This window comes from Salmo trutta, chromosome 16 (genome assembly GCF_901001165.1).
Source record: "Salmo trutta chromosome 16, fSalTru1.1, whole genome shotgun sequence".
Classification (NCBI taxonomy): Eukaryota; Metazoa; Chordata; class Actinopteri; order Salmoniformes; family Salmonidae; genus Salmo; species Salmo trutta.
In genome coordinates, this window is record NC_042972.1 from 35901369 (window position 1) to 35917436 (window position 16068).

General features: G+C 46.9%; 2 protein-coding genes across 12 annotated transcripts in view; one reads left to right on the forward strand and one right to left on the reverse strand.

The window, feature by feature from the left end:
• Positions 1 to 3747: 3747 nt before the first annotated feature.
• On the forward strand, positions 3748 to 7210 carry myog (myogenin). The gene is made up of 3 exons (XM_029694190.1): positions 3748 to 4635; positions 5962 to 6061; positions 6156 to 7210. The coding sequence occupies exons 1-3, from the start codon at positions 4096 to 4098 to the stop codon at positions 6278 to 6280; spliced, it is 765 nt and encodes a 254-aa protein (XP_029550050.1). The 5' UTR covers positions 3748 to 4095; the 3' UTR covers positions 6281 to 7210.
• An 82-nt stretch (positions 7211 to 7292) lies between these two features.
• ppfia4 (PTPRF interacting protein alpha 4) overlaps positions 7293 to 16068 on the reverse strand; it is a 110472-nt gene continuing 101696 nt past the window's right edge. For 7 of the 11 annotated variants that reach the window (XM_029694186.1, XM_029694183.1, XM_029694185.1 and 4 more), the window contains 8 exons: positions 15556 to 15582; positions 15166 to 15341; positions 14867 to 14964; positions 13958 to 14133; positions 10092 to 10160; positions 9705 to 9891; positions 9341 to 9436; positions 7293 to 9161 (listed from right to left, as the gene is read on the reverse strand). In XM_029694186.1, the coding sequence (XP_029550046.1) occupies positions 9378 to 9436; positions 9705 to 9891; positions 10092 to 10160; positions 13958 to 14133; positions 14867 to 14964; positions 15166 to 15341; positions 15556 to 15582 (792 nt within the window). In that variant the 3' untranslated portion in view covers positions 7293 to 9161; positions 9341 to 9377. The remainder of the gene's footprint in view (positions 9162 to 9340; positions 9437 to 9704; positions 9892 to 10091; positions 10161 to 13957; positions 14134 to 14866; positions 14965 to 15165; positions 15342 to 15555; positions 15583 to 16068) is intronic. The other 4 variants (XM_029694182.1, XM_029694180.1, XM_029694187.1 and 1 more) reach the window with 2 other exon arrangements.

Below are 16068 nucleotides of genomic sequence, written 5' to 3' on the forward strand. Positions count from 1 at the left end.
TACCTCACTGTTCCCCTTCACTTCTAAATGCAGAGAGGGGACTTTTCCCCAACCTGGGGGGTGTTGGGGGAGTATACGGCTGGCACACACAAGTTCTCAGGTTATGCTGAAAATGAGGTGGGGAGGTGTGTGAGTGTGTATGTGTAGAACAGATTTGGGGGGAGGGGGGGTTATGAGTGACTCTAACACACTGCTGCCCCCCTCTTACTGAGACCCACACAGGCATCTTTGTACTCCTTCCACCATCAGTGACCATCCATCACTGACTAACCTGACAGCCCCCCCCCCACACACACACAAGCCTGCACTCAACTGTAGTAATATTACCCTCTACCCTGTCCCAGACCACTACCCAAACTATCCCTGTCCAAGACCACCACTACCCAACCTAGCCCTGTCCCAGACCACTACCCAAACTATCCCTGTCCCAGACCATTACCCAACCTACCCCTGTCCCAGACCACCACCCAAACTATCCCTGCCCCAGACCATTACCCAACCTAGCCCTGTCCCAGACCACTACCCAACCTAGCCCTGTCCCAGACCATTACCCAACCCAGCCCTGCCCCAGACCACTACCCAACCTAGCCCTGCCCCAGACCATTACCCAACCCAGCCCTGTCCCAGACCACTACCCAACCCAGCCCTGTCCCAGACCATTACCCAACCCAGCCCTGTCCCAGACCATTACCCAACCCAGCCCTGTCCCAGACCATTACCCAACCCAGCCCTGTCCCAGACCATTACCCAACCCAGCCCTGTCCCAGACCACTACCCAACCCAGCCCTGTCCCAACCCAGCCCTGTCCCAGACCACTACCCAACCCAGCCCTGTCCCAGACCATTACCCAACCCAGCCCTGTCCCAGACCATTACCCAACCTAGCCCTGTCCCAGACCATTACCCAACCTAGCCCTGTCCCAGACCACTACCCAACCCAGCCCTGTCCCAGACCACTACCCAACCCAGCCCTGTCCCAGACCATTACCCAACCTAGCCCTGTCCCAGACCACTATCCAACCTAGCCCTGTCCTAGACCACTACCCAACCCAGCCCTGTCCCAGACCATTACCCAACCTAGCCCTGTCCCAGAACACTACCCAACCTAGCCCTGTCCTAGACCACTACCCAACCTAGCCCTGTCCCAGACCTTTACCCAACCTAGCCCTGTCCCAGACCACTACCCAACCCAGCCCTGTCCCAGACCACTACCCAACCCAGCCCTGTCCCAGACCATTACCCAACCTAGCCCTGTCCCAGAACACTACCCAACCTAGCCCTGTCCTAGACCACTACCCAACCTAGCCCTGTCCTAGACCACTACCCAAATTAGCCCTGTCCCAGAACACTACCCAACCTAGCCCTGTCCCAGAACACTACCCAACCTAGCCCTGTCCTAGACCACTACCCAACCTAGCCCTGTCCCAGACCACTACCCAACCTAGCCCTGTCCCAGAACACTACCCAACCTAGCCCTGTCCTAGAACACTACCCAACCTAGCCCTGTCCCAGAACACTACCCAACCTAGCCCTGTCCTAGACCACTACCCAACCTAGCCCTGTCCCAGAACACTACCCAACCTAGCCCTGTCCCAGAACACTACCCAACCTAGCCCTAGTGAACCCTACGCTGAACTATAGCACTACCAACCTTGACCACTACCCCAACACAGCTCTGCCTCACCCAACAACACATTCTGCAGGCATCGGGACAAATTTTACAGCATGTCGGTGATATATGAAAAAATCTGATAGGTGCCTAATTCCATGAGAGACAGACCACTACAGGGTCTTATTGACCACCAGACAGGTCTATGAGGGGGACAGACAGAGAAACAGACAGGGCTATGATAGGGACAGACAGGGCTATGAGAGGGACAGACAGAGAAACAGACAGGGCTATGAGAGAGACAGACAGGGCTATGAGAGGGACAGACAGAGAAACAGACAGGGCTATAATAGGGACAGACAGGGCTATGAGAGAGACAGACAGAGAAACAGACAGGGCTATGAGAGAGACAGACAGGGCTATGAGAGGGACAGACAGAGAAACAGACAGGGCTATGATAGGGACAGACAGGGCTATGAGAGAGACAGACAGAGAAACAGACAGGGCTATGAGAGGGACAGACAGAGAAACAGACAGGGCTATGATAGGGACAGACAGGGCTATGAGAGAGACAGACAGAGAAACAGACAGGGCTATGAGAGAGACAGACAGGGCTATGAGAGGGACAGACAAAGAAACAGACAGGGCTATGAGAGAGACAGACAGGGCTTTGAGAGAGACAGACAGGGCTATGATAGGGACAGACAGGGCTATGAGAGGGACAGACAGGGCTAGGAGAGGGACAGACAGGGGCTATGAGAGGGACAGACAGGGCTATGAGAGGGACAGACACGGCTAGGAGAGGGACAGACAGGACTATTATAGGGATGGACAGGGCTAGGAGAGAGACAGACAGGGTCTATGAGAGGGACAGACAGGGCTAGGAGAGGGACAGACAGGGGCTATGAGAGGGACAGACACGGCTAGGAGAGGGACAGACAGAGAGACAGACAGGACTATTATAGGGATGGACAGGGCTAGGAGAGAGACAGACAGGGGCTATGAGAGAGACAGACAGAGAAACAGACACGGCTAGGAGAGGGACAGACAGAGAGACAGACAGGACTATTATAGGGATGGACAGGGCTAGGAGAGAGACAGACAGGGGCTATGAGAGGGACAGACAGGGCTATGATAGGGACAGACAGGGCTATGAGAGAGACAGACAGGGTATAATAGGGACAGACAGGGCTATAGGATAGACAAACAAGGCTATGAGAGGAATAGACAGGACTGTGACAGACAGGTTTAATGGCCACCTAAAAGTATTGGAAGTGTCCCCATGCCAGGTTGCCTGGACAACCACTGCCGTGTCAGGACCGGTATATAAGCCTGTGTAGTTGATGGTGCATCCGAACGGAAGCCTGTCAGAATTATCCTGTGAGCTATGAGGTGAGACGAGTCTTGAGGGATTAGCGACAGGCAGCTAGGCTAACACTCTGTCCAGGGTCAGGACAACCAAGGCCATCACAAATATCTTACCTGATGTGACTCTCACTGTTAAGACACATACCAGGCAATGTACAGACTGTACAGACTGTACAGACTGTACCAGACAGTGGAGAATAGGCCCAGAGTCACTCAGGGGTGTCCTGTTATGGGTCTCCATCCATTCTGTTGGGCTTAAAGCCAAATAATAAGGACTCTCTATTGGATGTGGAAAACATGTCGAGATTTAACTCCATGTCCCCATGAACTTCATAGAGATAAAACATCAGTCAAACATATCCATACTGAAAATCTTCATACCTTATTTTCAGAATTAATCCAAATAACTTTCCTTCAATTAATAACTTCAACAAAAGCTGCTGTGATACTTTGTCATCAAGTATGGGGATTTGAGAGTGGAGGTGACAGCTGTGTGTAGACTGTATGGTAGAGGACTTCAGGTATGATGTCGTGGAGGGGGACGTGAGGCAGGGATTAGCTCACTAAGGCAGCCATCTTTGATCCCATGGTCAGATCTGAGGTAATTAGACGACCAATTTCCATGGCAACCAGATCACGTTCCATTATCTACTACGCTATTGGCCGACGCCCTACCTTGCACACATGCACACACACATGCACACACACGCGGGTGAGCACATAGACATAGCTTCCTATCCACACATATACACACACATACACACACACACACACACACACACACACATACACACGGTCCTGAAGCCCTGGAGAGCAGGGCCCAACAGAGATGTGAAGTTTAGATGTGCAGCAACAGCTAAACGCCGTGTCAGGTTTCTCTGGGCTCGTGCTAAATTTAACCCTCTGATCCTGCAGCAGTCAGAGGGTTTAAATGCCAACCTGCAGTTGCTGCTCCACACCAGTTGTTCTCCACACATCTTCCTCTCTCCACTAACCCAGGCCAGAAGTGGGAGAGGCTCACTCACACACTCAGACCTAACACCCCTTCAGAACACACACAGTAGAGCCCAGAGGAACCAAACCAGAGTCTTCGTCCCCTAAACTTCAGCGTCGACCAGTATGGAGCTTTTTGAGACCAACCCCTACTTCTTCCCCGACCAACGCTTCTACGAAGGGGGGGACAACTTCTACCAGACCCGGCTGCCGGGTGGGTATGACCAGGGGGGCTACCAGGAGCGCGGGGGTTCCATGATGGGGCTTTGTGGGGGTCTATCCGGGGGGGTTGGGGTAGGGTTGGGTGGAGGCATGGAGGACAAGGCAACCCCCTCTGGTCTCTCGCCCCACCCGGAGCCCCACTGCCCCGGCCAGTGCCTACCCTGGGCCTGCAAGCTATGCAAACGCAAGACTGTGACCATGGACCGACGGAAAGCGGCCACAATGCGGGAGAAGAGGAGGCTGAAGAAGGTGAACGAGGCATTCGAGGCCCTGAAGAGGAGCACCCTGATGAACCCCAACCAGAGGCTGCCCAAGGTGGAGATCCTGAGGAGTGCCATCCAGTACATTGAGAGGCTGCAGGCACTTGTCTCCTCCCTCAACCAGCAGGAGAACGACCAGGGAACACAGGGCTTACACTACCGCACCGGACCTGCCCAACCCAGGGTGAGTAGGAGACAGGGACGGAGGAAGGAAGAGATGGACGGAGTGAGGGATGAAAGAACCACACCAACCTACAGTAGAGGACTGGGAGAAAGAGCAAGGTAGAAGGGAGGAGAGAGGGATGGAGGGAGGTTAACAGATATAAATGAGGACGGGAGTGGTTGAGGTAGAAGAGAAAGAATATGAGGAAAAGGCTAAATGAGAGAAAAGATGTGAATAAAGTCAGAGAAGGAAAGACACAGTAGAAGAGAGAGGCTTCAACGAGGGAGAGGCAGATTGGAGAGGGATGAAGGGAATGAGGAGTGAAGAAAGAGGGACCAGACTTGGAAACGGATGCGAATTACATGGATGGGGATAATCGCCCCAACATTTTGGAAATAAGGTTATTTTAGTACATGTAGGCCTACAGGTAATAACAGTGCTTTAGGTAAGGCAGGTGTGGCGGTTGGGTGTGTTAGGTGTAAAGGCTTTTTATATGTCTGTGTGTGCTAGTGGGAGTCTGGTAGGAGGGTAGGTCTATGTCTGGTGTGTAAACTCTGATATATGGTGTTCGCCTCTCGTAGAATACAAGGTTTCAACAGAGCAGTTCCAGAGCAGAGCTCTTACATTCATTGACAGTTGTCATAGACAAGTACCGTGGACAGAGCCCTCATCAAACCATCCACTAACAACACAGACAGAACAGTACTTAGAGGTATATTGAAACACCTCACCCTGGCATGCGTGAATTCCCTTGGGAGTGCTGCTATGGCTATTGTTTTAAGAGACATGCTACATACATTCTTTTTATCCCTCATAAGTACTTCAAACACAGCACTCACCTAATCTTGATTTAGTTTCATCTTAACCAGCTTTCAGAAACATTTGTAATGGATAATGTGTTATGGCACAGTAGTACAATCATTTATTCATAAAGTAATTGATGAAGCTGTGTGTGTAGTGAGTGGAGTTGTGGGTAGCGTAGTGTGTGTGTTTCACTTGGTAGAGCATGGCGCTTGCAATGGCAGGGTTGTGGGTTCGATTCCCACGGGGGACCAGTACTAAATAATATGAAAATGTATGCACTCACTACTGTAGCGTCTGCTAAATGACAATTAAAAAAAACAAATTTGTTTGATGAATCATTGAAAAAGAGACAGGCAACACCAGCTTCTTAGCTACGACAGACAAATATGATCAATAGTAGTGTGTGTTTGTCGTTGTGAGTAGTTTGTGTGTATAGTTGTGAATGAGATGATGTGTGTGTCACTGGCATCGTCTGTGTGGGGTGGGGCGTGACGTGTCATATCAAGCGGGGTGACTGACAGTGCATTGTCTCCATGGTAACAGGTCTCGTCGTCGAGTGAGCAGGGATCAGGCAGCACCTGCTGTAGCAGCCCAGAGTGGAGCAACACCTCAGACCACTGTACCCAGAGCTACAGCAACGAGGGTAAACACACACTGTATTACATTTCAGCAATGCACCCTGAACTTGTTGAAAATGTTAGCTGTTTTGACGCTCTCTCTCTCATGTCTCTCTCTAGACCTCCTGAGTGCAGACTCTCCAGAGCAGACTAACCTGCGCTCTCTGACGTCCATCGTGGACAGCATCACAGCAGCAGAGGGGGCTCCGGTGGCCTACCCTGTACCTGTGGACATTCCCAAATAAACCCAGAGCAGCATCCATACATGTGTGCTGTTAACAGGTCCAATACATCACAAAACCATATTTTTTTACTCCCTTCCATGAGGAGATAGTCACTGATGTGATATAACTGGATAGGTGAAAGCTATGCAGCGAAACCTACTGTACATTCCACCTATCCAAGCATGTTAGATCAGTGACTACTTCAATGAAGGGAGGAAAGAAGGGCAGGTCCTGTGTGTCCCAGCTAGGTACAAGCTATCACTGGGACACCACACAGCACCATACACACCCACACACCACACAACACCATACACACCAACATAGGCCAGGAGGATTTTCCTAGTCAGGTCATATGAGCAGGACTAACTCCTGGCCCTAGCCTAAAGCCCTCAGACCTCTTCCAGGCCTGAGGCCTTATTCCCGACCTACCAAACCCTGTGGTCCACATCTCCCTACCAGTAGGTTACAGGTCAGATCCTCACCTGAGAACCCACTGACATCAATCTATGCATGTTTTAGGACAAAAATACAGTTACCTGTGTGGATCTCAAGTTAGAACTGAGGCCCTAAGTGCCACTGGAAAGGAGCAACGAGAATTGTGGTTTTCTGTCCTGACTTAATGCAGAAAAATATGTTTCCTCCTTTTCTAAATCTTTCCCTGATCTATCTTGCATTCTGTTTGCGTGTGTTATGCTTAAAAACATTAGTTTATTATTTGTGGGGCCAATATGTACCATGGCAGTTTTGACCAATGCATCTGCTTAATTTAAACTGGTAATGAATGCTAGTGATGTAAATACGTTCCGTTTTCTACAGAGTGGTTTTGCTATTTTATTTTCTATTTTTTTGCTAATTTATTTTTGAGTTTTATAATAAAGATTGTTGTGTATTTGTAGATGTCCCAAGAAGTGATGTTTCTGTCTAAACTTGCATTAAAGACCATTTTCAATACTTGGCCGCAGTTAACATCTTAACACGCACGCACATACTTGCATGCCAACCATCACCTCAAAATGAACACACAACATCAACATTTACCTTTAAAAAAACAGCTTTACTAATGTCTATAGTGTCATAAATACAATACACTTTTTAAATAGCCAAATAATAAAATCTTGATTTGTCAGCATCATTTCACACCTGGAATAAATACACACACAATACTCATAGCTGCCACAGTAACACATTACACCTTTTAGACACCTTTAAAACATTGGCTGTAAAATAAAAAGAAATACACCCATCCAACACTTCACTAGTTCACTGATAGAGCTCTCTCATTGGAGGAGAGGAGGTCATACACACAACACTTGCTAGTGCTCAGGCAGCATCATTGGCCACTTTCACATCCCCATGGCAACTGGACAGGAAGGGGGCGGCAGGGGAAAAGCCCATATATGGCATCATCACTGTCTCTGTCAGGTGTCCTGTTTGTGAGGATTTCGTTTGGCTGATGCCTAGCAGCAATTTACTGTTTGATTTGAAACGAAGTAGAGAAAAACAACACCATCCATCCATGGAGGTTAGTCTAGGGTTTGGCTTTCATAACATGCTGTTTCCCTTAAGTCTCAAATATTGCAGCCTATTGCTTTCATTTACACACACAGCTCATCTTGTATCCTCTCATATCTACAGGATCACCTACTCTACTCATGGTAGCTACATCAGTGTCAAATAAAGGAAGGAAACAAGTGGAGATAGGAAAGGGCAGGAGGAAAGGAGATGGGGAAGGAGGAAAGTAGATATGAAAAGAGAGAAGGAAAGTAGGGGATAAAAGGCAGGAAAGGTAACTGAACCGTTTAGGTCTGGACCCAAGAACCTGTGGCTGAGAATCATAGTAGTAGTATCACATAGAGTAACAGACCCCTGCTTAGTGAGTCCTTCATATAACTCCAGACACTGACAGCATATAAGACACACAGAGGTCCAACACACAAATAGAACAGTCACCACCGAATACAGGGCATTGGGTTTCATACAGCAATGATATTATAATATTCTCCATATATAATTCCAATATATATATTTATATATATTTATATAAAAAAACATGTCATCCATTTTATTTACAGAGAGAGACAATAAATGATTAATACCTTGCATAACCGAGGGGACGACGTGTAGGTGGAAAACACCCAGGAGCTAGAGAAGAGTTAGACTAGAACCCACAAATTAGCAATTAGGTCTAGAACCCACAGAGTAGGAATTAGGACTAGAACCCACAGATTCGGAATTAGGACTAGAACCCACAGAGTAGGAATTAGGACTAGAACCCACAGATTAGCAATTAGGTCTAGAACCCACAGAGTAGGAATTAGGACTAGAACCCGCAGAGTAGGAATTAGGACTAGAACCCACAGATTCGGAATTAGGACTAGAACCCACAGATTCGGAATTAGGACTAGAACCCACAGATTCGGAATTAGGACTAGTACCCACAGATTCGGAATTAGGACTAGAACCCACAGATTAAGAATTAGGACTAGTACCCACAGATTCGGAATTAGGACTAGAACCCACAGATTAACAATTAGGACTAGAACCCACAGATTAAGAATTAGGACTAGAACCCACAGATAAGGAATTAGGACTAGAACCGACAGATTAGGAATTAGGACTATGCGGGAGCACGACACCACAACAACAAGGCTACTGGGGGTACTGGGTTTACTGGGAATAGAGACTGGGCCGAGTCTCCTTTACAGCAGCGAGTGTGGCCAATGAGCACGCTCAGAGTTCAAAGGTCAAAAAGTCAGAGGTCACCTCCGTATTGCACGTGTCCCACGGAGAAGGTGAGAGGTGACGCTGGATACAGGTCCCTTAACGTCAAGATCTCTCCCAAATTTGGCATGTCACTCTCGAAAGGCCGCAAGCATGTGTCCATACAGGTCATGGGAATAAACTGAGAGAGATACAAGGAAAGACAAAAGGAGAAAGCGAGGAAGAGAAAGAAAGAGAGAGAGAGGGTTGGTAACTGGGGTGGAACTAGCATGAGGTTTCCCTAATCCCTTTGTTAGCATTGCTCAGTCAGGAATAGGCTAATGGTCCTAGCCATTTGTTAGCATTGCTAGGATGTCTTACCTGTTAACGTTAGCTCCTGTTAGTAAGTGGAGTGGAGTTAGCATGAGTACGTCCGTACAGCAGAGGGGTCGAGTCTCTGGGGAGCCGGGGGAGGAGCTAGACAGTGTGTGGCAGAAGTGGGCGCGGCCGAGCGGGACAGAGAGGAGACAGCATGCAGTGAGACAGGCAAAGCAAAGAGACCGGCATACACTCACACACGCATGAATGCCCTCACACACATCAAGCGTTAAGATGAAATCATTTTGTGGCTGTTATTGTTAGGGCTTGCATTGTCAGTGAATTGCAAAACACACTCACATCACATCCACACGACTGCAATTAATTTAACTACGAACGCACAGTACCCCTTTCCAAACACACACACCTTCTGGTTGCAGGTGTTTCTTGGGCACCAGGGCCATGGACGGGGGCATGGACATGGAGGGCATACGGAACCCAGCGGGCAGTGTTTCCATGGAGCCCGCCATCATGCCCATCCCCCCCCCTCCCTCCCGCGCTCGGAAACGCTTACGCCACGATGGAGAGCGGCGGAACGTCTTATCATCCCCACTCTACAGAGAGAGAGAGAGAGAGAGAGAGAGAGAGAGAGAGAGAGAGAGAGAGAGAGAGAGAGAGAGAGAGAGAAAGTAAGTAAACAAACAAACAGCCATGTAAAAGCAATCAAAATGGTTATAAAGAAACAGATTCCATATTTCACAGGAAGACAGCAAAACTGAAACACTTGTGGGTCCATTATTTCCTTGTTACTAACCTCCTCCAGTCTGCGGTCAGTGCCCAGGGCCAGGACGTTGTTGAACTCTCTCTCCAGAACCTGCCGAGCCTGGCACACACACACACAGCATATAGATATACAGCATTTATACAACGGGTGGGTCTAATCCTGAATGCTGATTGGTTAAAAGCTCATTCCATCCCGTCTATTCCACAAGTTACCACCGGCTAAATCTATGGTGTTAAAATGCCTATTTACTCTGTTCCATCTGACAGCGCAATCCACTGTCTCATCAACCCAGCCAGGCAAGTTCTAAACTTGACCTCCACTATAAAAAGCATCTAGACATTATCTCACATTTCTTTTAGACAACAGCGGAGATTTGTATAAACCATACTGTCTGTCTCTCCGACATTTTCAACATTGTTTCAATTTTCAAATTCGATCTCGAACTGTCCCATAGTAATGAACGTGTAGGGGTCGGGAGTCGGGACGAGAGAGAAAGGCAGGCAGCGTTTCTCAGCCAGTTGAAATCATGAATCAGCTGGCATCATTTTTATGGATATATACAAAGAAATGTCAATTGAAAAAAGGTCAAACAAAATGCAGCTAGTTTGCAGTTTTTCCAGCTTCAGTTTGAAGTTATTGTGTTAGATGTGTCGTTGACTAGCTCCTCTGAACAACAGTGTCCTGATGAGAGAGCACATTTTCTATGCCAGGTGAAATCGTACCTCATTAGCTCATTGTTATGGATGTATCCAAATAAATGACACTAGAAAACAGCTTAAACAAATGCAACTATTGTTGTTGATTTTTCTTCACTGTTTGGCGTGACAGTAAGTTAGCCGTAGTTGGCTAGCTATCAAGCAAAGGGATAAGAATGTTTCCAGCCAGTATGACAATGGAACATTTAGAACGAGACTGAATGACTGGGTCGCATCTCTGGCAACCGAACCAATAGAATGAACAACAAGCCGGCTTGGGTAGCAACCCTAGATTTGTTTCGGGACCATATCTTGTGGAAGGATGAAATAGTATGACAAAATTTATCAAAATAAAGTTTTAATTAAAATATGTCAATCATTGTTTGAAAATGTTGTTAAAACCTATTTTCACGGCCGGATGAAAAATGTGCCCATATTAAACTGCCTCCTACTCAAACTCAGAAGCTAGGATATACATATTATTAGTAGATTTGGATAGAAACACTCTGAAGTTTCTAGAACTGTTTGAATGATGTCTGTGAGTATAACAAAACTCATATGGCAGGCAAAAACCTGAGAAGAATTGAACCAGGAAGTAGGAGATCTGAGAATTATAGTTCTTCTTTTGAATCCCTTGAGAAACTACAGTGACATAGGGGTCACGTCGCACTTCCTAAGGCTTCCATTGGCTGTCAACAGTCTTTAGAAACTGGTTTCATCCCTCTCCTGTTACCGGGCAGAAAATAGTAGCTCAGTCAATCAGTGGCCTGTCTGAGGACAGGTGTCTCGTGATGCGTGTGCCCGCGAGCTCGCTGTTTGTTCTTTTTCTTCTGGGATGAATACCTATTGTCCGGTTGGAAAATTATCGCAATTTTACGTAAAAAAATACCCTAAAGATTGATTGTAAACATTGTTTGACATGTTTCTACAAAATGTAATGGAACTTTTGAACTTTTCGTCTATGGATTTGCGCCCACGCCTCATGGCTTTGTAATAGTGTTCTGGATGCGCCAACAAAAAGGAGGTATTTGGACATAAATGATGGACTTTGCAGAACAAATGAACATTTCTTGTGGAAGTGGGAGTCCTTCCGAGTGCATTCCGCCGAAGATCAGCAAAGGTAAGAAAATATTTCGAACATATTTTAGAGATTTGTCGACGCCGTGGTTGTAGGCTAACTTCTGTACTCAGGATATTGAACAATGTGCTTTCTCCGTAAAGTTATTTTGAAATCTGACAAAGCGGTTGCATAAAGGAGTAGATTATCTATAATTCTTTAAATAATTGTTATAAATTTTGCCAATGTTTATGATGAGTATTTCTGTAAATTGATGTGCCCATTCACCGGAGGTTATGGGGAGAATACATTTTCTGAACGTCACGCGCCAATGTAAAATGGGGTTTTTGGATATAAATACGAACTTGATCGAACAAAAAATGCATGTATTGTCTAACATGATGTCCTAGGAGTGTCATCTGATGAAGATTGTCAAAGGTTAGTGCTTAATTTTAGCTGTATATCTGGTTTTGTGACGGCTATCAGTGCTTGGAAAATGGCAGTTTTTTTTGCTAAGGTGCTATCCTAAAATAATCTAATGTTTTGCTTTCACCGTAAAGCCTTTTTGAAATCGGACAATGTGGTTGGATTAACGAGAAGATTATCTTTAAAATGCCGTATAATACTTGAATTTTAATTTTGAGATTTTTGTGTTTTGAATTTCGCGCCGTGCTATTTCACTGGTTGTTGTCCAACCAATCCCATTAACGTGATTTTATCTCAAAGGGGTCCTCAAGAGGTTTTAACCAATTGTATAAAAGTGATAATGTTTTTTTCGAAGCCGGTGTTTGGAGGATATATTGACATGGTTTGCCGGCCCGAGACGAACTCCCGTGCCAATATATCCTCCAAATACCAGCTTCTCCGGCATTATCACTTAAATAGACAGCTGGCGTTACTCCTATGGCTGTGGTGGTCATGACATTTTGTCAGCCGGTAGGTAATTGTCATGCAAATGACTGCCGGTCTCACGGTAATTGACCGTTATTTAACATAAACATGTTTAGCATCTCCGGGCTTCCACACCATAGAAATAGAATGAATAGGATGGGCTTGGAACCGCTAACCCTGGCAATTAGACTGGTAAACTCATGGGTACACTCGCACTCACAAAGGCTGCCTGGTATTGCAATCATTTCCATAGTAATGCAGAATGTTCATTCAAATAATACTAACTGATGTGGCTCATGCAATAGAATGTCGTTTTTGTAATGCCTGTTGAGTTGAATCAACAAATCACAGCACAGACTGATGGGTATACTTCCTGCTTTTACATCCTTCTTTTACTTCCTGCTTTGCTCCAATGGGTACACTCAAAATGGCTACAAGTCCACCCATTATGCCATCGTTGACTTGACTGGGGACGTCCGCTCTATTATGTGTAGGCCAACTGTAGGCCGACGGTGAGAACAGCAGTAACGTTATGGCTAGCCTCAATAAACCTAGCTTCTCTCGGTTTGATGCAGTGAAGTCAGGTACTATGTAATCGGATGGAATGATAAATATCTAGCAAGAAGTTAGTCTAGCACAAGATAACAGTGGTTGTGGTCTCTCCCTCCATGCCTGCTCTGGTGTTCCGAGCCTCCAGTGTCTTACTCACACAAACACACACACACTCGGCCTCCGCTCCCTAATAGTCTACAGCTGCTCGCTCTGTGCCTCTCTCTGGTTTAATAAAGTAGTAAAACAATTGGCTTTTCTGCTGCTTCCCTCACTCAGATCGGACCGGTTGTCTTGTAGGTCCTTTCAGAACGGGTTTTAAAATGTATCTATGCATAATCCGGGGCTTCCCGTGTCCATTTCTGAACAGGAGCTCTAATTCTCACCATCATTTGTTCTCATCATTCAGATTATTCACATTTAACCATGAAGTGTTTAGAGAGTAATTATATGGACAATAGAGCACTGAGTACCAGGCCATTAGCGAGGGTCATTGGCATGTTTGGTAAACTACTCATCAGCGGCATTCATTTCAGCAGTTTTGAATGCTCAAATGAATGCCAACCGTCACAGGGAATGTGACTGGGTCATGACTCGTGACTGGTGTGGCGGTAATATGGCAACTGTGACAGCCCTAGTCATTCCTACACAACGCTAGTCCCTCGACCAAGGGTGTGTGTCTGTGTGTACCTGTCAGTGTGTACCTGTGTGTTCTGCATAGGGATCTGCAGTATGAGAGCCAGGCTGCTGTAGTCAAAGGTCTCATCCAGAGCAATGAGAGCCCCATGGACTCCACTCTCCATCAGGTTGTTACTGTAGTCCTTCAGACCTATACTCTGGACCCAGTGCACTACCTGCTCATTGGTCCACACCAACGCATCTACAGAGAGGGGGGGAGGGGAGAGGGTATGGAAAGAGACGGGAGAGGAGAGAGAGACGGGAGAGGGATAGACAGAGAGAGACAGAGAGAGGTATATTACTATCACAGCATATAGACCAGTGCATCTAATAAACAGACAGAGAATATCATATCAGAAGTATTCACACTCCAATAGTGTACTCTCAATGGCATACTCCCTTTGTTCTGAATAAGCACAGCTGTCACCCAGCCTTTTCAGAGAGGAACAGGCGGTGTGTGTGTGTGTGTGTGTGAGGAGGGGGGCTTCTGATGTGACAGGACAGCTGAGTCAAGTTCATATGCAGTGCTGAAGGTCATAAGGTAGCAAAGCTTTAGCTGGCTCTCTCTCTCAGTGTGTGTGTGTGTGTGTGTGTGTGTGTGTGTGTGTGTGTGTGTGTGTGTGTGTGTGTGTGTGTGTGTGTGTGTGGGGGGGGGGGGGGGGGGGGGGGGGGGGGGGGGGGGGGATAGCAGTAAAAACCTCAGCTGTCCATACATAGAGCTCAGTTGGTAGAGCACAACGCTTGCAACTCCAGGGTTGTAGGTTTGATTCCCACGGGGGACCAGTATGAAAATGTATGCACTCACTACTCGCTCTGAATAAGGGTGTCTGCTAAATGACTCAAATGTAAATGTGCTGTGTCTACAGACAACTGAGACAGGATCTCACATGTTGACATTTATAATGAGAGATCCTGTCTAAGAGTATGGATGTTACCTTTCATGTCGTGCATGCTCTCCTCTCTACGACGATCCAGGTCTTTCCTGTCGTAATTGAGTCTCTTCAAGCACATAATCCCATACTGCAGACTGGCCCTGGTACACACAATATTATTTGTGAATTTTGTATTCCCACATTTTTATGGGTAAAATGTCATTGTTGACTACACAAATTGAATACATATGTCATCACTTTTATGCCTATTTTTCCTATATTGATATTGAGAGTGTAGCATGGCAGCTCCTAAGAACGGTTGCTGTTGCCGTGGTGGCTGGCTGGTTACCATGGTGACTGACCTGTGGAAGCTGTCAACCATCTTGAGGTGTGTGCGGAGGTCTTTCTTGGTGAGGTGGTCCAGCATGCGGGCGTCCACCAGACACTCCATGAAGTAGGAGCGGTACTGAGGCAGACCCAGGCTGGGAAGCCACTCATTACCTATCCACTCATGGTTCATATCCCCGTATGCCAGAGTCTGTGTGTCAGGAGGGACACAGTTAGTGAGTATGTTTGGCTGAGATTAGATACAATTGAGAGGTTCATCTGTGTACATGGATTAACTGAAAGGGTAGGCGTGTGTGTATGTGTGTGTGGTCTAAGACTGTGCTCTCTGTGACATGGTGACAACCCCCCTGGCTCAGGTAATTGTTGTGATAACAACGACAGGTGTTAGTGGGAGGAGTTCTCACCTGAGCCCAGCTGCCCTCCTCATTCTCCTGAGTGATTGACAGCGTGGCAGAGACAGGACAGATTGGGTTAGACGCATGCACACAGTTAGCTAATGCTAATCACACACTGAGCTCTACAAAGCTCTCCCTCGCCCTCTATTTGGCAACTCTGACCATAACTCTCTCCTCCTGATTCCTGCTTACAAGCAAAAATTACAGCAGGAAGCACCAGTGACTCGGTCTATAAAAAGGTGATCAGATGAAGCAGATGCTAAACTACAGGACTGTTTTGCTAGCACAGACTGGAATATGTTCCGGGATTCTTCCGATGGCATTGAGCAGTACACAATATCAGTCACTAGCTTTATCAATAAGTGCATCAAGGACATTGTCCCCACAGTGACTGTACGTACATACCCCATCCAGAAGCCATAGATTACAGGCAACATTCGCACTGAGCTAAAAGGTAGAGCTGCTGCGTTCAAGGTGCGGGACTCTAACCCGGAAGCTTATACGAAATCCCGCTATGCCCTC